General features: G+C 38.0%; 1 protein-coding gene, 1 long non-coding RNA gene and 1 pseudogene across 3 annotated transcripts; 1 reads left to right on the forward strand and 2 right to left on the reverse strand.

Moving 5' to 3' along the window:
• PBDC1 (polysaccharide biosynthesis domain containing 1) lies at positions 1–6,728 on the reverse strand. Its single transcript, XM_066356400.1, has 6 exons — positions 6,585–6,728; positions 6,427–6,492; positions 4,252–4,311; positions 1,954–2,094; positions 1,180–1,291; positions 1–458 (listed from the first exon to the last, which is right to left on the reverse strand). The coding sequence occupies exons 1-6, from the start codon at positions 6,612–6,614 to the stop codon at positions 292–294; spliced, it is 576 nt and encodes a 191-aa protein (XP_066212497.1). The 5' UTR covers positions 6,615–6,728; the 3' UTR covers positions 1–291.
• Positions 6,729–6,819: 91 nt separating this feature from the next.
• Positions 6,820–23,461, forward strand: LOC136386058 (uncharacterized). 2 transcript variants are annotated; one of them, XR_010747883.1, is made up of 4 exons: positions 6,820–6,971; positions 8,988–9,059; positions 21,201–21,374; positions 22,149–23,461. It is a non-coding gene; the product is annotated as an uncharacterized lncRNA (long non-coding RNA). The 2 variants fall into 2 exon arrangements; XR_010747882.1 differs by lacking the exon at positions 22,149–23,461 and having other exon boundaries at positions 21,201–21,832.
• LOC136385405 (large ribosomal subunit protein eL8 pseudogene) lies at positions 10,667–11,548 on the reverse strand (annotated as a pseudogene).
• Positions 23,462–25,054: the final 1,593 nt, after the last annotated feature.

Raw genomic sequence — 25,054 nt, forward strand, 5'->3', positions numbered from 1 at the left:
TAAGAACCAAAAGAAATTTATTCACAAAATTTCTCACTTCAACTGGCAGAGATAACGAAAAACAAATTTACCAAGAAACAGTAAACTAGCACCCCACTCAAAAGTCTTTAAGCCAGTTCATATAAGCGAACAACCAGAGCAGCTAATGATTAAGATACAAAAACTGACCTTCTGCATGCCTTTCAATTGTACAAGGACATACATTTAATCATAGGGATCTGTGCAAGTAGCATCATGGTACTTATAGACTCCGTTGAGTCATGGTTTCTAGAATGCTCTTCCCTGTCTACCTTACATAGATGTTTCACCCCTTTTGTTGATTTCTTTGTTGGCTTCTATCTCTTTTTCTCCTCTGTTGGCTCCTTTGTCCTCTTTGTCCTGAACACTGATGTAAACTGCTTTGTTATACCCTTCCCGGTTCCGAGCAATTTCAATGGCCAAAAATTGTATCCTGGGGGCTGGAAGGTGAATAGAATTCATTATTGCCCTAGTCCCAATTTCTCTCAACATATTGGAAATATTTTGACAAAACTGAACTACTATGCAAAGAATTCAAGTGTAGTCATAAGTTTCAGAGATATGAAATGTTAATGCTATAATAAAGGAGGCTGAAAATACTTACTGTATTCACCCATGTATAAGATGTTCCCAGGTATAAGACATGCCTTAATTTTGGGGCCCAAAATTTGAACAGAAAGTATTACATCAAGTTATTGAACTCAGGTTTTATTCGTCATAAAATTCATAAAAGTGCATAAAAGCGGTAAAAAAAATATCTACAACCACTGTAGTAGATGCACCCAGTTTTCAGACCCCAAATTTTCCCAAAAAAGCGTGTCTTATACATGGGGAAATACAGTAACTATCCTATCTCAGTTACTCAAGAATTAGTAACATGCCTGACCTCTGGTGGTGCAGTGAATAAGGCTGCGACCTGGAATGCTGAGGTCAAAACACCAGGCTTGCCTGGTCAAGGTACATACAAGAAGTAACTATTAGGAGTCTTGCTCCCCCAAAAAACAATCAATAAAAAATAATTAGTAACACAATTGTTCAAAATATAACAAATATCTCAAACTAACAAATAGTTCCTCAAACGATCCATGTAAACTATTCATCAGTAAAAGCAGGTCCCTCACACAATGTATACAGAAACAATGCCAAGGGTAAGAAACTCACCAAAGATTGTGTTCTCCTCAGTGTAGCCTTGAGAACAGTCCAGTCGCAGCAAAGTCCCATAGTTGAAGTCTTCTACAACCCCATCAAACTTCAAACAGAATGGTCTCCACTTCTAAAAAGGCAAAATGATGTCATACCTAACTAAGGCAGGGGCTGGTGAAGTCAGGTGTGGAGAGGGGCTTCCACTTCCCCAGTAAGAAAAATAAATAATCATAGTGAAAAAAACTAAGTTTGAGCTGATTGCTTGTTTCATTAGCAACAAGTTTCTGTGCTACCTATTATATATAATCTTTAGACTGGTATTTCCCAACATGAACAATATTTTTACCTGACAAAAGACTTAAATCCTACACTACACAAACAAAATTTTATTTCTTCAACAGAGTCTTTCTTTTGTTTTTAGTTGTTGACTAGCTCAGTTCCAAATAACTATTCACCCCCATTGAAGCACCAATAAAACAAAGAAGGCAGGAATTTGGCCCAAGGTCACAGAATTTATTAAATTCCTACACTCATGAAAGGGCTGGGAGTTTAGGAATGAAATGTTCAAGTCCCGAAGGTGAAAAAATTAGATTCAATGAACATGAAAAGAATATATAAACCAGAGAACCATTTCAAAACTTTATTAGTAGATGACAACTAGCTAAGAGCCCTAGTTCTTTATGTATTCTCCTTAAAAAAAACCACCCCAATTTTAAATGTATAGAAATGTATTCACCATTAATCATGGTTGGTCAGATGCTTTGCCATATTTAAGAGAGATGGAGTTCTTACCTCTTTAGCTGATACTGATTTGAGCTCTTCGGGGTCCAATACATCTATCCTGAGTTGCTCAAAATTTTTCCGAAATTCAAGATAGATTTGGTCATCCATTTTGGTGAGTTTCAGGAACTGTGGGTCAACTGATGAAATCAGCTGCCAGACAATAAGACAACATACATATGCTAGTCTCTAATTTACTACTGCCCTATTCCTTCTTCCTCAGAAAACCCTTATGGTTCTAAGAGCAAGAAGAGTTCATTAGCATAGACAGCTTAGGTTCTGCATGAAATCACAGCCTAGTTTTAAAGGGCGATAATATACCACAGACTATTTCATCAATTCAAACACTCTGGCCTTGGTACTGCCTTGCTCTTGCCCTTCGTGGATTATTCAGTCAACAAACATTTATTAGGTGCCCTTTTGCCAGTTAGCAATAGAATTCTAGGCAAAGGAGCTCAAGTCCTCACTGTCAAAACAAAATTTGCTTTCAACCTCCTGTTCTCTGTAGGTAAGATCTTACAGTAATAAAAATGATCTTCAAAAAACAATTTTTAAATTGCTGAGAATCATGCCCTGAAAGGGCACCTAAGTTGACTGGATCAATATCCTGATGTGCCAAGGTTGCAGGTTCAATTCCTGGTGAGGGCACATACAAGAATCAGTGGTGGGATTCAGCCGGTTTGCACTGGTTTGGCAGAACCGATACCTAATTTTTTGTTGAGTTCAGCAAACTGGTTGTTAAAATGGCACTTGTCATCAGGGTTCTCTCTAAGGTGGGCGCCTGGGCAGCCGCCCAATGTGGAAATCACAAATTTACATTCCTTACTCTTGTTTAATGTTCATCTGAGCCACAGCATATACTAAGCACCTGTTCATTCTGTTCATAGGTGAAAAAAAATTGCAAACAAGAAACAATATGGAAATATCTTAAGTAACTGTTTTATTATTTTTTGTCAGGTATTATTTAATATTTTTTACTTAGTATTTTAAAACTCGTCTGACCAGGCGTTGGCACAGTGGATAGAGCGTCGGACTGGGATGCAGAGGACCCAGGTTTGAAACTCCGAGGTCGCTGGCTTGAGCCCAAGGTCACTGGCTTGGGCAAGGGATCAATCGCTCTGCTGTAGCCCCCAGATCAAGGCGCATGAAAAAGCAATAAATGAACAACTAAGGAGCCACAACGAAGAATTGATACTTCTCATCTCTCTCCCTTCCTGTTTGTCCCTATCTGCCCCTCTCTCTGTCTCTGTCACAAAAAATATATATATACCTATTTTAAAACTTTTAAAACATAACCTAGTTTTGTGTACCTGTTTTATTGTTCTTATTTAAGTATTAAATGCATTAAAAATAAATTATCTTTAGGTATATTGTCTTTTATTACTTCAATGGTCATCAGAGCAGAGAACCAGTTAAATTATTTGAATCCTACCACTGACAAGAATCAACCAATGAATGCACAATCAAGTGGAACAACAAATCAATGTTGTTTTCTCTCTCTCCTCTCTCTCCCTCCCTCCTCCTCTTCCTCTCTCCACTCCACCTCTCCCCCTCTCACTTCTTTATCTCTTCTCCTCCCCTTTTTCAGCCATGGCTCGATCAGAGCGAGTTGGGCCCAGGCACTCAGAATGGCTCCATGGCTTCTGCCTCAGGCGCTAGAATGGCTCCCGCTGCAACAGAGCAGCAGCTGCAGATGGGAAGAGCATCACTCCCTAGTGGGCTTGTCAGGTGGATCCCGGTCAGGGCGCATGCATGAGACTGTCTCTGCCTCCCCTCCTCTCAATAAAAAAAATTACAAAAATAAAAATGGCACCCCAATAAATTCAATAAAAATTAACTGATAAAGACAAATACATTAAATAAATTTCTAAGACTAGTGATTAGCAGAGAATCATATAGTACACGTTTAATTCTTTTTTCTTTATTTTTAACAAGAGAGACAGAGAGAGTGACAGGGACATGTACACAGGAAGGGAAAGAGATAATAAGCATCAATTCTTCGTTGTGGCACCTTAGTTGTTCATATATTGTTTTCTCGTATGTGCCTTGATGGGGGTGGAGGGGTGGGAGGTTGGGGAGGTCTGCAGCTGAGCCAGTGACCCTTTGCTCAAGCCAGTGACAATGATGTCATGTCTACAATCCCACACTCAAGTTGGTGACCCCATGCTCAAGCTGGTGAACCTGCACTCAAGCCAGTGACCTTAGGGTTTTGAACCTGGGTCCTCTGCATCCCGGACTATGCTCCATCTACTGCGCCAAACCATGCTAAGACTAATTCTGATTAATAATAAAGACAGACAGACAACTTACCTTGTAGTAGACTTCAGCATGTTGCATTGCTCTCATGGCCCATGCCATCTCAACATCAGGCTGTACAGGAATAAAGAATACCAGGTAAGATATCTCCCAATCCTGCTACAGAATTAAAAAATTCTTTGGATGTCTAGTGAATGCTTAAGAGAGCTACGAAACTTGGTTTAACTGTCAAAGGATAAAAACTGCACTAAAGGGTTTGGAACCATAAAATAATTTGTCTATCCTTATGACAAACAAAAAGCTACCTACATAGTCTAACAAATAGAATAAGCCACCAACTATCTGTTCCTGGAAGCTAGTGAAAGTGTGAGTGACTGAAATAGTAGATAAATAACATTTTGAAGACTGAATTCACCCTTGCCAGGTAGCTCAGTTGGTTAGTGTTATTTTGATATACTAAGGTTGAGGGTTCAATCCCTGGTCCAGGTACATATAAAAAAAAATCAGCCTGACCTGTGGTGGTGCAAGTGAATAAAGCATTGACCTGGAACACTGAGGTCACCCGTTCCAAACCCTAGGCTTGCCTGGTCAAGGCATGTACAGGAAGCAACTATGACTTGATGCTTCCTGCTCTTCCCCCTTCTCTCTTTCTTTCTTTCTTTCTCTCTCTCTCTCTCTTCCTTCTCTAAAATCAATAAATAAAATCTTTTTAAAAAATTTATTAAAAAAATAATAATCAGCCTGACCAGGCGGTGGCGCAGTGGATAGAGCGCCAGACTGGGATGCAGAGGACCTGGGTTAAGACCCTGAGGTCGCCACCTTCAGCGTGGGCTCATCCGGTTTGAGCAAAAGCTCACCAGCTTGGACTCAAGGTCGCTGGCTCGAACAAGGGGTTCCTAGGTCTGCTGTAGCCCCACGGTAAAGGCACATATGAGAAAGCAATCAATGAACAACTAAGGTGTCACAACAAAAAGCTAATGATTGATGCTTCTCATCTCTCTCTGTTCCTGTCTGTCTATCCCTATCTATTCTTCTCTCTGACTCTCTGTCTCTGTAAAAAAAAAAAAAAAAAATCAATCAACGAATGTATAAATCACTAGAACAAATTGATGTTTCTTTTTCTCTCCCTTCCTCTCTCTCTAAAATCAATTAATCAATAAAATATTTTAAAAGACCGAGTTAAATCATTGTCAAACTGAAATAATAAACTCACATACACAATTAAATTGTTGAAACAAGAAAATAAGATAATGGATGTGAAATTACTCTTCACTTTTAAGAGTGTAGCATGTCATAATCATCATTGGTGTTTATCTGATAATCAATTTCCCACATAATAATACTTAAAAATGAAATAGTACCATGAAGCTTATAAATAACTTTACCAAGCACCCACCACCTTTTTAAATTAGAAGTTCCTCAAACTGGAGGGATCTATTTCACTGACACCAGAGGGAATCATTTGCGTTGCCTGACTGCCAATTCATGTCCTTTGTCCACCTACACTTTGAGAATCTAATTTGATATCTACTATCTCAATGAAGTTTTCCTCTACTGTCAGAGTTTTAGGGGTTTTATTCTTCAGGTAATCTGCTTTGCATCTTATGCTCATCTAGAATTAAGTCCCATTGAGTGTTACCGCTGTTCCCATATCCCTATCTTGTACCTGAAATCCATTATGTGCTTTCTCCTTAAGAATCTCAAGAAGGCACACCCTTAAGCCAGTGTGATTTTACTGCACAATGAAATCACTCGAGGACCTTTAAAAACGACGGATTCCCAGGTCTCTCTGCCCCAGATATTTAGTTAAAACGGATTTCTCCCTGGATAGGGGGATATTTACCGCATTTCCCCAGGTATAAACGCACCATAACTTTGGGGTAAAAAAACTGGGTGCGTCTTATACAGTGGTTTTAGTTTTGTTTTTTTTTACTTGCATTTCCTGCACTTGTTGAGCAGTTGTATGAATTTTATGATGAGTACAATTTGAGTTCCCTAACTTTATTTAACCCCCACCCAAATTTCGGGCCCCCAAATGAACCTGCGTTATATATACTGGGACATACGGTAAATGCTTCACGGGGATTCTAAAGTGCCCCAAAGCTTTTGGGTACGCCCTTCCGTTGGAATTAGTGCAGCATTTGTGGACCAAAAAAAAAAAAAAAAATCTGCGCTGCAGACGTCCCAGACTAGTTAGGCGAATGGGAGTTGTGGAGGAGTCATACTCACATCGTTGCCATAAGAGTCAGCTGGTAAAGAAAGCGCATGCGCCACTGACATCAGTTCTCCGGACACCTGGGAAGGAAAAAGGAGGGTGGGGGAGGGAGAATTCAACACTAGATTCAGCTCGACTTCCCCATGTACCCGACCCCAGAGCAGCGTCTCACCGGTGCTTCGGCTCCACTAGCCGTCTCCATGCTACAGCTTACAAAGTGCGGCGGCTCCACTTCCCGGAAATGACGTTATTCGAGCTCTTTGTTCAGTTGCTTGGAAACGGAGGGCCTGGCAAGAGCGACTTTCATCCGCCTGCGCCTGCGCCTCCGAGCGGAAATGACGTTTCCCCAGCATGGCGAAAGCGGCTTTCCGCCTGCGCCTGCGCCTTCTGACGATAGTCCCTGGCCCCGCCTCTCCTTCCCTGCGCAGACTCAAAAGTGTCGCATTGGTGCTGGGATGGGTTGCTAGAGAAATCTGAAATGCTTCAATGCTCAGTCCTAACAGTGATGATCATCCGAAAAGTGTGAAGTAGAATTATGCAGCCTTCGCGTCCCACTGCCGTGAGTAGCAGCAGAGAATCGAATTCACACTCTCCATGTGCAAATGAGGGCACATATACACACTAGTGCACATCTGGATAAAGAGTGTAGTCATTTGTGATGGGGGGGGGGGGGGAGAATCAGAGAGACTTTGTATGCTGAATATTAAGGAGTGAAAACTTCACCGTAAAAGCAATAGTAATCTATTGCAGACCTTTAAAGTAGATTCACCTCGAATAGAAAAAAATAAAGTGCCAAGGAATAAATTGAACCAAGGAGGTGACACATAGATACAGACAAAATGGTAGCAATCCTACAGGAAAATGGGAATAGAGGTCCGCGGCGGGAGAAAAAGGGGTGAAATGGGTGGAAGGAGAATTTACATAAGACATAGTGGAACATGATGAAATAGGTAGAGGGTGTTATATTGAGTGTGAAACTAGAAGCCACGTCAACACCATAAATTAAAATTTAAAATTAAAAAAATATTTAAAAATTTTAAAAAGTGAAATCATAAGTACACTTGTTTATTAAGGAATTAATTAAAAACTCTTGCTGCAGGTGTAATCCCTTCTGTTTTGGAGTAATGATGAGCAGAAATGATAATTCAAGATATTTTCAGTGACTGTAAAATGCTTTGTATATATCCGGAGTGTCCTTGTGAAACTCTGGCCACTAGATGGCAGTAGGAATCTACAAATTTTCTCAACCCCGCTCCTCCCCCGCCCTCATGTTTAGAAAAAAAGCATTTATCAGAAGCAAAATTCAAATTGCCTCTCTTCTGAAGCAGAGGTGTTTTTGCAGTTCTTGTATCTCACATTTCTTTCTTTAAAGGTCTTTCATTAGTAGTTCCCTTGTAAACTTTCTGGCACAACTTTTATTTTTATTTTTTGTATTTTTCTGAAGTGAGAAGCAGGGAGGCAGAGACAGACTCCTGCATGCGCCGGACTGGGATCCACCTGGCATGCCCACCAGAGGGCGATGCTCTGCCCATCTTGGGCCATGCTGGCAACCCAGCTATTTTTAGCACCTAAGGTTGATGCTCCTTGGAGCCATCCTCAGCCCCTGGGGTCCATGAGTTAGATGGAACCGATAGAGCCATAGCTACAGAGAGAGAGGGGGGGGGGGGGGGGGGGGAGGGGGAAGGGTGGAGAAGCAGATCATCACTTTTACTGTGTGCCCTGAGAGAATCTAAACCAGGATATCCATAAACCGGGCTGACACTCTACCACTGAGCCAAACGACCAAGGCCTCAATGTTATTTCTTATTTGTCAATGCTTTCTACATAGTTTCAACATACGGAAATAAGCCTAATAGTTTAAAATCTCCCTTATGTAAGGAGAGAAAACAAATCTTTTGAGGTGTTCATGGAATCCCTCTGGAATACCTCAACTTATTCCCAGGTCAAGATTCTATTTATAATTTAAATTTTGGAAAGTCTGTCAACATGTATTACTATGTTTAGATATTTGACTTCACAGGGGGTCATTGTGAAGCAACAGTAATTATCCAGTTAACCAGGGCAGAAGTAAAAGATTTTAGAGACAAACACCGAAGTTTACAAATTGTTAGCCAAACTCAGTTCTTACTATTGTGGAGATTCAGGTTTCTTCAATAACCAAAGATCTGATTAAGACAACATAAAACACAGAAACATATTTTCTTAAAACAAAGAATCTTTTCTTTCAAGGCAGAAATCTTTTCCACAGTACCAGTAGCAGACCAATTGTCCTTTATAGCTAAGAGAGAAACCTAATCTAATTTTGCATCGGTTTAAATAATTTTAAATAGCCTGACCTGTGGTGGTGCAATGGATCAAGCATCGACCTGGAACGCCGAGGTCGCCGGTTCAAAACCCTGGGCTTGCCCAGTCAAGGCACATATGGGAATTGATGCTTCCTGTTCCTCCCCACCCTTCCCTCTGTCTCTCTTCTCTAAAATGAATAAATAAATAAAAATAAATAATTTTAAAAAAATGTGAAATTGTAATAAGTACACTTATTTATTAAGGAATTAAATTAAAAATCTTGCTACAGGTATAATCACGTGTGCTTTTGGAGTAGTAATGAGAAGTGATCATTCAAGACATTTCCAGTGACTGTAAAATGGTATGTATATATCTGATGTTTCCTTGTGTTTTCCCTCTTTCTCCCGAGTTGCTCAAGTTTCCCTGTGGACTGCTCTGGGCCTCCCAGAAAAGATCCTTCTGGACCTTTGCCCCGCCGCAGTGAAACTGTGGCTGCTTGATGGCAGTAGGACTCCACAAATGCTCCAACTCTGCTCCTCCTCCAGCTTTTTCTCAGGCCCTAATTTTAGAAAGTTTGTTAACATATATTCAATGGTTCCAACAGTCACTGATAGCTTCTGAGTTAAGTCGGTGAAAATGAGCATAAGTGTTGAATGCAGTTGATTGTAAGGGAGAGTGTCAGATATTGAGAAGGTTACATAGAGATTGAAGTACTCTTCAGAGCTGACTTATGTATTTGCATACCACTGTTTCAAGTTTTGGGGGTAGATATCCAGTAGAGGGATTGCTGGGACATATGGTAGTTCTATTCTTAATTTTTTGAGAAACCAACATATGGTCTTCCATAATGGTGGTACTAATTTGCATTCCCAGCAGCAGTGAATGAGGGATCCTTTTCCTTTTTCTCCACAGGCCCTCTAATACTTGTTATTACCTTGACCAGGGGGCACCAACTAACCAAGTGACCTCAGGCTCAAGCCAGCAACCTTGGGCTTCAAGCCAGCGTCTTTTGGACTCAAACCAGTAACAGTGGGGTCATGTCTATAATTCCCCCACTCAAGCTGGTGACCCCACACTCAAGCCAGATGAGCCCATATTCAAACTGGTGACCTCGAGGTTTTGAACCTGGATTCTCAGCAACCTGGGTTGTTACTCCTTCCACTGCACCACCTGGCCAGGCTGTGGTTTTCTTTTTTGTGTGTGTTATTCTTGCCAACTTTTGGTATCAGGGTTATATTGCCCTCATAATATGGGTTGGGAAGTATTATTGCCCCTTCTTCTACTTTTTTGAAAGACTTTAAGAAGGATAGGTATTAAATCTTCTTTGAATGTTTGGTAGAATTCACTAATGTAGCCATCTGAACCTGGACTTCTTTTTGGGGGGGAGGTTTTTGATGGTTGTTTCTATTTCCTCCCTGCTTATAGATCTATTTAGGTTTTCCACTTCTTTGTGACTCAGTCTAGGAAGATTGTATAGTTCTAGGAATTTATCCATCTTCTATAGGTTGTTGAATTTGGTGGCACATAATATTTCATAATATTTTACTATGATCTTTTGTATATCTATGATGTCTGTGGTAATTTGTCCTCTTTTATTTCAGATTTTGTTTATATGAGTCCTTTCTCTTTTTACCTGGGTGAGTCTAGCCAGGGGTGTGTCAATTTTATTGATTTTTTTCAAAGAATGAGATCTTTGTTGTATTAATTTTTTTCAAAAGCATTATTGGTTCTCTATTTCATTTAGTTCTGCTGTAATTTTTACTATTTGTTTTCTTCTGCTGCCTATGGGTTGCTTCTGTTTTTCTTTTTCTAGTTCCTTAATATGTGATGTTAGGTTGTTTACTTGGGATCTCTCTTGTTCTTTGATACAAGCCTGTAATGATATAAACTTCTCTCTTATTATTATTTTCCCTGCATCCCAGACATTTTGATATGTCGTGTTGTCATTCTCGTTTGCCTGTATATATCTTTTTTTTTTTTCCACTGGCCAAAGGATTTTTATTACTTTTATGTACAGAAAACTCAACAGTGCACTTAGCCCAGCTTAGTGGCCAGTTCTTTAGCCTTGGCCTTTTCCAGCTTGGCGATGCGAGCCACCGACTTTGGACCCAGGACATTGCCTCCCCAGTGGCGGCGAATCTCGTCGTATCTGTCGTTGTAATTGGTCCTGATAGCTTCCACCAGCTTGGCCAGGGCACCTTTGTCTTCTGAGTTGACCTGTGTGAAGGCAACAGTGGTGCAGGTCTTCCTGTGGACCAGGTGCCCCAGCCTGGCCTTTCCCTTGATGATGCAGTAGGGGACGCCCATCTTCTGGCACAGGGCAGGCAGGAAGACCACCAGCTCGATGGGATCCACATCATGAGCAATCACCACCAGCTGAGCCTTCTTGTTCTCCACCAAGGTGGTGACTGTATTGACTCCTGCTTGGAGGACAGGTGGCCTCTTAGTTGGGACATCCCCTTTGCCAGCAGCTTTCTTCTCAGCCCGGGCCAGTAGCCTTTGCTTCTTCTCCTGCTTGGTCTCTGGTCTGTACTTGTGGGCAAGCTTAAGCAGCTGAGTAGCGGTTTGGCGGTCCAGGGCCTGGGTGAACTGGTTAATGGCAGGAGGCACTTTGAGCCGCTTGTAGAGAATAGCTCTTTGCCGCTGCAGCCTGATGTAGCGGGGCCATTTGACAAAGCGGGTGAGGTCCCTTTTGGGCTGGATGTCCTGTCCAATGCCGAAGTTCTTGGGCCTTTTCTCAAACAGAGGGTTGACCACCTTCTTGGCCTCCTGCTTCTTCACGACAGCAGGGGCCGGGGCCACCTTCTTCCCCTTGGCCTTCTTTCCTTTCGGCATCTTGGAGGCGGGAGGAGAGAGCTGTATATATCTTTTGATCTCTGCTTTTATTTATTCTTTGACTCAGTCATTTTTTTTTTTAAAGTATACTATTTAATATACTCATTTTTGTGGGTTTCTTTATTTCCTTTTTGCAGTTGAATGCTAATTTCAAAGGCTTATGGTCAGAGAATATGCTTGGTATAATTTCAATCTTCTTGAATTGTTGGGGTTAGTTTTGTGGCCCAACATATATATGGTCTATCTTTGAGAATGTTCCATGCACACTGAAAAAGAATGTATAATCTAATGTTTTAGGATGAAATGTTCTGTAAATGTCTACTATGTCCATTTGATCTAATGTGTAGTTTAAGTCCAATATTTCTTTATTGATCTTCTGTTTTGATTATCTATATAAAGCTGTCAATGGTGGGTTGAGATCTCTAAATATGATTGGGTTTTTGTATATCTCCCTTTATTATTCTGTTAGTAGATGTCTTATATATTTTGGAGCTCCCTGATTCAGGCCATATATATTAAAAAGTGTAATGTCTTCTTGATATAGTGTCCCCTTTACCATTATGAAATGTCCATCTTTGTCTTTGTTACCTTTGCTGTCTTGAAGTCAGTATTGTCAGTTATAAGTATGGCTATACCTGCTTTTCTTTGGGTATTATTTGCTTGAAGAGTTGTTTTCCAACCTTTCACTTTGAATCTCCTTTTGTCCCAGCAGCTTAGATTTATCTCTTGAAGGCAGAATATAGTTGAGTTTTGCGTTTTGATCCACTATTCTACTCCATGCCTCTTTATTGGTTAGTTCAGTCATTTACAATAATTACCCATTTACATTTAGGGTAATTATTGACACATGAAGATATCCTATAGCTATTTTATGTTTTGTTTTCTGGTAGCTCGATTCTCCTTTGGTTCCTTTCTTTTGTGTTTCTGTCACTTGTTTTCGTTTGGTGGTATTCAATGTTTCTTTCCTCTATTTCTTCTTTTTTTAAAGCTATGTATTTCAGTTTTTGTGCTTTCATGGGTGGTTACTGTTAGGTTACTTAGAAAGAAGGCTTCATATACAAGAGTCCTTTGTGTTATGAGAGCTTCTGCACTCCATCCTCCTTTGCTACTTCAGACCTTTATCCTCTCTCCTTTTGCATTTTTTTCACAGATTATCCTCATTTATATTGTAAACTTGAGGGAGCTTTTATTTGTAGTTTTTGTTGTTTTGTTCTTTTTATCTGGAGGAATAACCCCTATGAGTATATCTTGCAGTAGGCTTTTTCTGGTGATAAATTCCCTCAGCTATTTGGTTTGGTTAAGGTCTTAAAACTAGAAATAGCATATTTGGTAATCAAACCCAGGTCTTATAATTTCAAGACCAATGGTCTTCAACAAAACATGGAACATAGCAGCATTATGGAACAGTCGTTAGTTATTATAGGGATGACCATGCCCTAGAATGAAGAGGGCTTAACTTTATGTAGAAAACTGTAAGATAACTTAAATGATTGTAACATGAAATGAAAATATGGAAAAGGTTTATTTGGTGGCTTGCAAAACTAGATTACATAAGGAATGTGTACGTGTGTGTGTGTGTGTGTGTGTGTGTGTGTAATTTGTTTATAAACTCCCACTTCTCAGATATAAAATGGGTATAGTGTCACTCTGGGCTTATAAATAGAAATGCACAGATGAACTTAAGTGTCTATTACTTATGGGGAAGTATGGCAATTATACCAATTGGAAAATAAAATCTCAAGAAATGAATTAAAATAAACTCCAAGAAATGAGCCAGTTTATAAGTAGTATATCTATCATGGGCTTGTTCAAAAGATAGAAGCTCTATATGCTAGCACTTACCCAAAACTGAGGACTAGAAGAAAATTTAATTATATATTTTTAGTTAAAGCAGGTGAAATTCTAAACATAATTTTTTTTTTTTTTCCATTTTTTTTTTTTTTTTTTTTTTTATATATATAATTTTATTTTTTTAATGGGGTGACATCAATAAATCAGGATACATATATTCAAAGATAACAAGTCCAGGTTATCTTGTCGTTCAATTATGTTGCATACCCACCACCCAAAGTCAGATTGTCCTCTGTCACCTTCTATCTTGTTTTCTTTGTGCCCCTCCCCACCCCCTATCCCTCTCCCATTCCCCCCTCCCCCCCCATAACCACCACACTCTTATAAATGTCTCTTAGTTTCACTATTATGTCCCACCTACGTATGGAATAATACAGTTCCTGTTTTTTTCTGATTTACTTATTTCGCTTCGTATCATGTTATCAAGATCCCACCATTTTGCTGTAAATGTTCCGATGTCATCATTTCTTATGGCTGAGTAGTATTCCATAGTGTATATGTGCCACATCTTCTTTATCCAGTCATCTATTGATGGGCTTTTTGGTTGTTTCCATGTCCTGGCCACTGTGAACAATGCTGCAATAAACATGGGGCTGCATGTGTCTTTATGTATCAATGTTTCTGAGTTCTTGGGATATATACCCAGTAGAGGGATTGCTGGGTCATAAGGTAGTTCTATTTTCAGTTTTTTGAGGAACCACCATACTTTCTTCCATAATGGTTGTACTACTTTACATTCCCACCAACAGTGTATGAGGGTTCCTTTTTCTCCACAGCCTCTCCAACATTTGCTGTTACCTGACTTGCTAATAACAGCTAATCGAACAGGTGTGAGGTGGTATCTCATTGCCGTTTTGATTTGCATTTCTCTAATAGCTAAAGAAGATGAGCATCTTTTCATATATCTGTTGGCCATTTGTATTTCTTCCTGGGAGAAGTGTCTATTCATATCCTCTTCCCATTTTTTTATTGGATTGTTTGTTTGTTTGTTGTTGAGTTTTATGAGTTCTTTGTATATTTTGGATATTAGGCCCTTATCTGAGCTGTCGTTTGAAAAAATCATTTCCCATTTAGTTGGCTTTCTGTTTATTTTGTTATCAGTTTCTCTTGCTGAGCAAAAACTTCTTAGTCTGATGTAGTCCCATTCATTAATTTTTGCCTTCACTTCTCTTGCCATTGGAGTCAAATTCATAAAATGCTCTTTAAAACCCAGGGACCTGAGTTGAGTACCTATGTCTTCTTCTATGTACTTAATTGTTTCAGGTCTTATGTTTAGATCTTTGATCCATTTTGAGTTAATTTTTGTACAGGGGGAGAGACTGTAGTCCAGTTTCATTCTTTTGCATGTGGCTTTCCAGTTTTCCCAGCACCATTTATTGAAGAGGCTTTCTTTTCTCCATTGTGTGTTGTTGGCCCCTTTATCAAAAATTATTTGACTATATATATGTGGTTTTATTTCTGGACTTTCTATTCTGTTCCATTGGTCTGAGTGTCTATTTTTCTGCCAATACCATGCTGTTTTGATTGTCGTGGCCCTATAATAGAGTTTGAAGTCAGGTATTGAAATGCCCCCAGCTTCATTCTTTTTCTTTAGGATTGCTTTGGCTATTCGGGGTTTTTTATAGTTCCATATAAATCTGATGATTTTTTGCTCTATTTCTTTAAAAAATGTCATTGGAAGTTTGATGGGAATTGCATTAAATTTGTATATTGCTTTGGGTAATATAGCCATCTTGATTATATTTATTCTTCCTAGCCAAGAACAAGGTATATTCTTCCATCTCATTATATCTTTTTCGATTTCCCTTAACAATGGTTTATAGTTTTCATTATATAAGTCCTTTACATTCTTTGTTATGTTTATTCCTAAGTATTTTATTTTTTTTGTTGCAATCGTGAAGGGGATTGTTCTTTTGAGTTCCTTCTCAGTTGTTTCATTGTTGGCATATAGAAAGGCTATTGACTTCTGTATGTTAATTTTGTATCCTGCGACCTTACTGTATTGGCTTATTGTTTCTAGTAGTCTTTTTGTGGATTCTTTGGGGTTTTCGATGTATAGTATCATATCATCTGCAAAAAGTGATACCTTTACTTCTTCTTTTCCGATATGGATGCCTTTTATTTCTTTGTCTTGTCTGATTGCTCTGGCTAGAACCTCTAGTACCACATTAAATAAGAGTGGAGAGAGTGGACAACCCTGTCTTGTTCCTGATTTAAGGGGGAAAGCCTTCAGTTTAGTGCCATTTAATATGATGTTAGCTGATGGTTTATCATATATGGCCTTTATCATGTTGAGATATTTTCCTTCTATACCCATTTTGTTGAGAGTCTTAAACATAAAATTGTGTTGTATTTTATCGAAAGCCTTTTCTGCGTCTATTGATAAAATCATGTGGTTTTTGTTCTTTGTTTTGTTGATATGGTGTATTACATTAACCGTTTTACGTATGTTGAACCATCCTTGAGATTCTGGGATGAATCCCACTTGATCATGATGTATTATTTTTTTAATATGTTGTTGTATTCGATTTGCTAGTATTTTGTTTAGTATTTTAGCATCTGTATTCATTAGAGATATTGGTCTGTAGTTTTCTTTTTTTGTGCCATCCTTGCCTGGTTTTGGTATGAGGGTTATGTTGGCTTCGTAAAATGTGTTTGGAAGTATTGCTTCTTCTTCAATTTTTTGGAAGACTTTGAGTAGAATAGGAACCAAGTCTTCTTTGAATGTTTGATAAAATTCGCTGGTATAGCCGTCAGGGCCTGGACTTTTATTTTTGGGGAGGTTTTTAATGGTTTTTTCTATTTCTTCTCTACTGATAGGTCTGTTTAGGCTTTCTGCTTCTTCTTGACTCAGTCTAGGAAGGTTGTATTTTTCTAGGAATTTATCCATTTCTTCTAGGTTGTTGAATTTAGTGGCATAAAGTTTTTCATAGTATTCTACAATAATTCTTTGTATATCTACGGTGTCCGTGGTGATTTCTCCTCTTTCATTTTGGATAGTGTTTATATGAGTTCTTTCTCTTTTTTCCTTGGTAAGTCTTGCCAAGGGTTTGTCAATTTTGTTGATCTTTTCAAAGAACCAGCTCCTTGTTCTATTAATTTTTTCTATAGTTTTTCTGTTCTCTAATTCATTTATTTCTGCTCTGATTTTTATTATCTCCTTTCTTCGGCTGGTTTTGGGTTGTCTTTGTTCTTCTTTTTCTAGTTCCTTAAGGTGGGAAGTTAAGTGGTTCACTTGGGCTCTCTCTTGTTTGTTCATATATGCCTGAAGTGATATGAACTTCCCTCTTATCACTGCTTTTGCTGCATCCCATAGATTCTGATATGTCGTATTGTCATTTTCATTAGTCTGTATATATCTTTTGATCTCTGCACTTATTTCTTCTTTGACCCATTCATTTTTTAAAAGTATGTTGTTTAGTTTCCACATTTTTGTGGGATTTTTTTCCTCTTTTTTGCAGTTGAATTCTAGTTTCAAGGCTTTATGATCAGAAAATATGCTTGGTACAACTTCAATTTTTCTGAATTTGCTGATGTTGTTTTTGTGGCCCAACATATGGTCAATTCTTGAGAATGATCCATGTACACTGGAGAAAAATGTATACTCAGTCACTTTGGGATGAAATGTCCTGTAGATGTCTATCATATCCAGGTGCTCTAGTGTTTTGTTTAAGGCCACTATGTCTTTGTTGATTCTCTGTTTGGATGACCGATCTAGAGCCGTCAGCGGTGTATTGAGGTCTCCAAGTATGATTGTGTTTTTGTCAGTTTTTGTTTTAAGATCAATAAGTAGCTGTCTTATATATTTTGGTGCTCCTTGGTTTGGTGCATATATATTAAGAATTGTTATGTCTTCTTGATTCAGTGTCCCCTTAGCCATTATGAAATGGCCATTTTTGTCTCTGTGTACTTTTCCTGTCTTGTAGTCAGCATTATCCGATATGAGTATTGCTACACCTGCTTTTTTTTGGATGTTATTTGCTTGGAGTATTGTTTTCCAGCCTTTCACTTTGAATTTGTTTTTATCCTTGTTACTTAGATGAGTTTCCTGTAGGCAGCATACAGTTGGATTTTCTTTTTTAATCCATTCTGCTACTCTGTGCCTTTTTATTGGTGAGTTTAATCCGTTTACATTTAGTGTAATTATTGATACTTGTGGGCTCCCTATTGCCATTTTATATCTTGCTTTCTGTTAGTTTTGTGTCTTGTTTGATCCTTCTCTTTTGTTTTTCTATCTTTTGTTTTTATTTGGTTGTATTCCATACATCTTTCCTCTGTTGCTATCTTTTTTATCTCATGTGCTTCTGTGGTGGTTTTTTCAATGGTGGTTACCTTTGAATAATGAAAAGGGTCCCTACCCTGTTCACTGTAGCGAACTATTTTGTGAGTACTTTTGCACTCCATCGTCCTTTGCTACTGTTAATCTCCATCTTCTCCCCCTCTTTCTTTTTGTTGTTGTCACAGTTTAAATTTGGTTTTATTGTGTTCTTCTTGGAGCTTTTACTTGTGGCTCTGTTTTTTTTTGTTCTTTGTATCTGATTGGAGAACCCCCTTTAGTAATTCCTGGAGTGGGGGTTTTCTGATGATAAATTCCCTCATCTTTTCTGTATCTGTGAATGTTTTTATTTCTCCTTCATATTTGAAGGATAGCTTTGATGGGTATAGTATTCGTGGCTGAAAGTTCCTCTCTTTCAGGACTTTAAATATTGGGGTCCATTCTCTTCTAGCTTGTAGAGTTTCTGCTGAGAAATCTGATGATAATCTAATGGGCCTTCCTTTATATGTTGTATTCTTCTTTTCCCTGGCTGCCTTGAGAATTTTTTCTTTGCTGTTGGTTTGTGTCAATTTCATTATGATATGCCTTGGAGTAGGTTTGTTGGGGTTAAGAAAACTTGGAGTTCTGTTTGCTTCTTGAACTTGAGGCTTTAGTTCTTTCCACAGGCTTGGGAAGTTCTCATCTATTATTTGTTTGAGTATGTTCTCCATTCCATTTTCTCTCTCTTCTCCCTCTGATATACCTATTATTCTTATGTTATTCTTTTTGATGGAGTCAGATAATTCTTGTAGGGCTATCTCATTTTTTTTAATTTTTGAGTCTCTTTCTTCTTCTCTCTGTTGTGCCTCAAGTTGCTTGTCTTCTATTTCACTAATCCTCTCTTCTATCTGACCTGTTCTATTAGCTAAGCTTGTTACTTCGTCTAAACATAATTTTTAAAAAAGATTTTATTTATTGATTTTACAGAGAGAGGGATAGAAGGTGAGAAGTATCAACTCATGATTGCTTCATTTTAGTTGTTCGTTGATTGTGCCTTGACCAGGTAGCCCAGGGTTTTGAACTGGTGGCCTCAGCAATTCCATATCGATGCTCTATCCACTGTGCCACTACAGGCTAGGCTTAACATACCTGAACTCCATACTTAACTAAAGGTTGAGATGTTAAAAAAAAAAAAGCCAGAGTTTCAGTTTTCTTATCCTCTCTCTTTAATTGTTTTTAGTCTTTTACTGAGATTTCCACATACATCTCCATTTCATGTACTCAGTAGACTGTTTCTACATAGACATTGAAGAGTTTTCTGACTGACAAAATAAAGGAAGCTGGCAGTTTAAAAGAAAGTCACGTCGGTTTCTGATGGGAATTCAGCTTTCGAAAAGTTTTTTTTCCAAGCTTTTATAAATGCCAGCCTTTAAAAAGTCATTCTAACTTTTGTTTTCTCTGAGTGCATTGAGATAAGCCAACACTGTAGAAGTATGACTGGAAAAGGAAAAGGTCAAATCAAACATAAACGCAGTGAGGTTTACTTTTATCAGCATTAGCCAAGGGTGTCCACTGACAAGAAAATGTAGTCTATTAGAAATTAAGAGCAGTGATTCCAAACACCAAGGTGTGGGAGTGGGTTGAGTGGATATTATGTAACAATGTGGAAACATATAGCCAAATGAAAAGTTTTGGTTGATGAATATATGAAGAAAACTTGAATAATTAAGTGTAACATGGGGAACAAATCCATCCAAGAATGGTCTAATAACCTATTGTATAAAGGACACTTAAAAATGCATTGGAGGCCTGATCTGTGGTGGAGCAGTGGATAAAGCGTCCTTCTGGAACGCTGAGGTCGCTGGTTCCAAACCCTGCACTTATCTGGTCAAGGCACATATGGGAGTTGATGCTTCCTGCTCCTCCCCCCTTTCTCTTTCTCTTTCTCTTTCTCTCTCTCTCTCTCTCTCTCTCTCTCTCTCTCCTATAAAATAAATAAATAAAAGAAAAAAAGAAAAAAACACATTGAAAAGACTTTAAAGAGTAATGAATTAATTCAAGAAAAATGAGATTAACAGTGTTGATTCTAAAGAAGAAAATTATAGTTAGAGAAAGAACATGTTGATAATCCTATGCTTATTTATAGTTCATTTACTTGGAAATACATAGCTTCCCTTCGTTAATTTTTGGGTCCCCTCTTCCATCAGAATATCTGAGAATATTAAAACATGAATCTGGAATTTTCTCTCTATAGAAAGCCCAAACATTGATTTTAAGACATTTTTGTAAAATGTTTTGTTTTGCCCTTGAAGTCTTTGTCTTTTTCTGCAGTCCTATCTCTTGTGTCAATACCTTCACAGAATCACAAAATCGTCTTCTAAGTTTCCTTTTCAGTTGGATTATTAATATTTTTTGTGTTCTATATATTCTTTAAGCTAAGTTTTTCTTAGACCCTCTAAGATGGAATACTAAATTGGTGTTGGGTGAAAACTAAACATTCCCTTTTTATAATTAACACATAGCATCTACTGCAAGTGCAGTGTTAGTCTACGTTGCTATTTAAAGTGTGATCTGTGGACCAGGAGCAACATCTTGGAGCTTGTTAAAAATGCAGTTTCAGCTTTACCCAGACCTACTGAATCAGAATCAACATTTTAGCAAGATCCCCAGATAAATCTTATATGCATTAAAATATGAGAGTGGGTAGACACATACCAAATACTTTATATCTACACAAGGTTCTATGTAAAATAGGTGCCCACTTTTAATAAAGGATGAAGAAATGGTATATAGATTGTGGAGGAAACATTAGTCCTCACTTTAATGTAATGTGGTAGTCAATGTTAAAAAAATGTTCTTACTTGGAGACAAATATTTTTTGGTAAACCATATATATTATAAATAATATTATTAGATGTGGCAAAAGAACTCTGGAAGTCAAAAAGCTTACAAATTGGGCTTAAATGTGTGCTTCTTTTTTTTCAAAGACAATTTATTATTAAACAAAACATATTACTCTGATATATTAAATGACACTACAGCTCAGTCTTTTCCTCTGGCATGAAAAAGATAGCATGGAGGTTATGCAAGTTACTTTTGGAATGAAAGAACAAATTTTGTATCATACCTTGGCAACATGGTGGCTTTGGGATTTGAGGCAAATTATTAACTTCCTCAGTTGTAGACAATTTAAGGTGCACAATGGTGTGGTAGTTGAGAGAGTCAGCCCTGGAACCAAATCTCAACTCTGCCACTTAGTAGCTGTATAACTTTGGGCACACGACAACCTTTCTATTTCCTTCTCTGTATGATGAAGGGTGCAATGACATTCTTCTCCTGACGTTACCTATGCACGTTATCAAGAACTAGGCCCGGGCACATAATAAGAACCCAATATATGTTAGCTATCATTACGGTCACTTTGTAGTCCATAACTTAACAAGGTGTCTTGCATTTAATAAGCACTCAAGAAAACCTTAGTTGAGTTTGTGAATAAAGGGTTGTTATAAGGAATTAAAGAAAACATATTTAATGTGCTTAATGAAGTACAAATTTTGATAGGCTTACGACCTGTGCAACTTATGACCATTCAACTTTACGACCACAATCGCTAGCCACGACTGCTCTGCATCTGGCAGCACAAGCATTGCCCAGCTGGGTGTATGGTAGTGTGGACCAGCTTCCAGCAGCACTACCATCTCCGCGTGCACCATTTCAACTGTTATCCCAGACTCGGTACAGCAATTTGTGTTTTGTGTCTTGGATATTTTTCATCAAACCGCTTCCAAGATGTCTACCAAGAGGAAATTGTCTTTGCAAATATTAAACCAGTTGTACTGGTAATGCAGTGTTTTACTTAAACCTGACAAATGTAAAAATAAGAAACAAAATGGTGTAGAGATGATACAAATGGCATAAAGTGAACAAATAAAATTATGATATATAACAATAATGAAAGAAAATTATGATAAAGTATGACTTAAAGATTTTTATAACATCATTTCAGAGTACTGTACATATAGCCTACTCAACTTACGACCAAATTGTGTTAACGACCGGTCTGTCGGAACCAATCGTGGTCGTAAGTCGAGCACTGGCTGTATCTTGCATTTAGTAAATATTCAATCACAGGTAGTAATTAGATCCTTGAAATTCAAATGCTTTTGTGAAATGTAATTATATATTTAATCTATTAATAGATTAAAAATGTATAATCGCTTCTGAGAAAGTACATGGACACATTTAATGTAATTTGTGATTCACTAACTGTGCTCCTGAAGATAAATATTCTGCTTTTAGCTATAATGTAAACTATCTAATTCTAAAGGTTCATAAATGAAAGTGGAGGTCATAGGACAGTAACATGAAACCTATTTATTGTAGAACTACTTGAGGCTACTCTTCACTTTAATCTGACTTCTATTCCCACCCCTAGCATGAATTATATTACTGTCTTTCATGACTGATGGGGGTAGACCACACAAGACAGAAGTGTGTTTTTCTTTCCAGGTTATTGAATAACATGTGAAGTTAATCAAACGAAGCAACAAAACCTTTCTAGAATTGCTGGTGCTGATCTTGATCTCTACACATTGAAAATAAATTCATTGGAAAAATAACTTCACAAGAAAACAGAAATCTTGTCTGACATTTTAACATTCAGGGGTAATTATTATCTAGCATACAAACATTGGGAGAAGTTATGGGGGCAGGTGACAGTTGTGGCTGTGGCAAAGACAGGTGTTTGTGTGTGCTCATGTGTGTCTGTGTGTGTGTTGATGGGGATCTACTGTTTAACATATTGCAAAACATCACTTTGGAGACATAGACACAGTTAAACTTTTTGTTGTTGTTGTTGCCTAACATTTTTCTAGATTCCTACCTAATCAATACTTTTACTCAATAAATATCTTTTGTTCCATGAAAATTCTATCAGTCTAGATAACTATAAAACATATAGTACCAAAAATAATATAATTGCTTGGGGTGCTATCAATTTTTATCAATAGACAAAATATTTTGTGACAACTAATTACTACTTAAAATAACCAATCTATCTATTGGTAAAAATATCTATTTTACACTTACATGAATTGAATGTGAGCTTAAACTGGAGTTTTATGTATGTATGTATATATGTATGAAGTATGTATGTATTTAGAGGGACAGACATAGAGACAGACAGGAAGGGATGGAGATGAGAAGCATTAACTCATAGTTTCAGCAGCTTAGTTGTTCACTGATTGCATCTCATGTGTGCCTTGACCAGGAGGCTCCAGCAGAGCAAGTGACCACTTTCTCAAGCCAGTGACCTTTGGTTCAAGCCAGTGACCTCTGGGCTTAAATTAGTGACCATGGGGTCATGTCTATAATCCCACGCTCAAGCCAGCACCCTGTGCTCAAGCTGGTGAGCTCGTGCTCAAGCCAGATGAGTCCACAGTCAAGAAGGTAACCTTTGGGTTTTGAACCTGGGTCTCAGTTTCCCAGGCCAATGCTCTATTCACTGCACCACCACCTGGTTGGGCTGAATTGAAATTTTAAAAAGGTTTTATTCATTTGCTTTTGACTCTCAGTTTTATTTAAAAGGGTAAAGTAGCAAAAAACGATTACTAGTTAAAACCTTACTGTTGGTTCTAAAGAAAAGTCACAACATATATAGTCTATGTTGTGCTTTTATGCAGTGTTGTAGTTTTAGAAGCTTTAGTGACATACCAGAGCATTCCAGTGCAGCAAATAGTGAATTAAACTTCAGTGCCTAATAGGTTACTGAGTAGCTTTTTATTATTAAGGTAACCTTCACCTATGTTTTACACCAATATTTCTGCAGACAGTTGTCTTATGGATAAATTACATATTTGCCTAGAAGTATTTAAGATCTAGTGTCATTTAATAAATTTTAATTTACGAATGATTACTGTCAATTTTGTAAAGTTATTTCATATCAGAGAATGATCATATGTAGCTTTAAAGAGGTATATATTTTGGTTCAAATTTTCTACTTTTATAGGCGTTTGTCTTAATAATTTAGCCTTGACACATAACTTTTGGCTCATTTCTTTAGTAATTAAAAGACATTTAAATGTCAACATCTCCCTAAAATTTAATACTAGAGAAATAAACTAAACATATTTTAATCATTATAAAATTGTGAACTTTTGCTAGAAAACTGGGATTTTCTAGCAGAAGTGGAAATTAAATTTACTTATAAATGAAGTCTCTCCCAAGTAACCTCTGCATTTAAAAACTACATCTAGAAGTTTAGAGTCCTCTTTGATTAGGTAATATTCCTTCTCAAAGGATATCCATCCCCAATTCAGGTAAAAATTCTGCTTGCCTAACTTGTTTCTGCCTAGAAAACAAAATTTTAAAGCATCAAATTATTGTTTAATTGAATGAAGGACTTTAAAATATTCCACAGACTACCTTAATGATGCGACATTAATGATCACTTTTGCCTGACTAGGTGTTGGCGCAGTGGATAGAGCGTAAGCCTGGGATGCTGAGGATCTAGGTTCACAACCAACCCTGATGTCACTGGCTTGAGCATGGGATCGTAGACATGACCCAATGGTCACTGGCTTGCGCCTAAAGGTCACTGGCTTGAAGCTCAAGGTTGCTGGCTTGAGCAAGGGGTCACTAGCTTGGCTGGAGCCCCCAGGTCAAGGCACATATGAGAAGCAATCAATGAACAACTAAGGAGCTGCAACTATGAGTTGAAGCTTCTCATCTCTCTCCCTTGTTGTGTGTCTATCCTTGTCTGTCCTCTCTCTCTCTCTCTCTCTAAAAAAAAAAAAATCACTGTAGCTCCTTGATATACAATTCTAGAATATCTACATGGAGATACAGTTTACTATTCAGTAACTTTTATACAGAAATGCAGTAGCTGACCTAATTCTTCACAAAATCCCTTGATCTTTAGGAGGTGCAATTGGCAAGAGGGAAGGAAGCAATTTAGCTGAATGTAAAATCAAGCATCCAAGTTTAGGATGACTTCCTTGCCACAAGATGCCACTGGAGAGCAACTTTTTCCTATGGGGAAGGCTATAGGCTCATTTGTGATGTTGAAACACACACAATTTCACAAATTAACTTTGCCTGGTCCACTGAGCAGTTAGAGAGAAGGCTTTAATTATAACCATTTAAGAAAAACCAAATATCCCCTCTGCCTCCCTTCTCCATTATATTGACTCTATTCCTTGGAACAAACAGCTCTTTTCCTTGATTCCATTCTGCTAGGAAGATAAAGCGTTGATTCCCCCTCCTTTCTACCACAATGGAGTCGCTGCCTATCAAGGGAAAATAACCCTTGTGTGTGATCTCTCTGATGTGAAACCTGCCCTGCCAGGTGAATGAAAGGAGATACAGTGATCAGGTGATCACTTTGTGTACATCCTGTACTTCCTTTGATAAACACC

The sequence above is a fragment of the Saccopteryx leptura genome, chromosome X, assembly GCF_036850995.1.
Source record: "Saccopteryx leptura isolate mSacLep1 chromosome X, mSacLep1_pri_phased_curated, whole genome shotgun sequence".
Lineage (NCBI taxonomy): Eukaryota > Metazoa > Chordata > Mammalia > Chiroptera > Emballonuridae > Saccopteryx > Saccopteryx leptura.

Excerpts from the sequence above, each read along its gene's own strand:
- PBDC1 (XM_066356400.1), bottom strand. The coding sequence starts at position 6,614 with ATGGAGACGGCTAGTGGAGCCGAAGCACCG. Across the intron at positions 1,292-1,953 it reads AATCAGTATCAGCTAAAGAG|AAGTGGAGACCATTCTGTTT; the intron begins GTAAGAACTCCA and ends TTGCCTTTTTAG. Across the intron at positions 459-1,179 it reads TGAGGAGAACACAATCTTTG|CCCCCAGGATACAATTTTTG; the intron begins GTGAGTTTCTTA and ends TTCACCTTCCAG.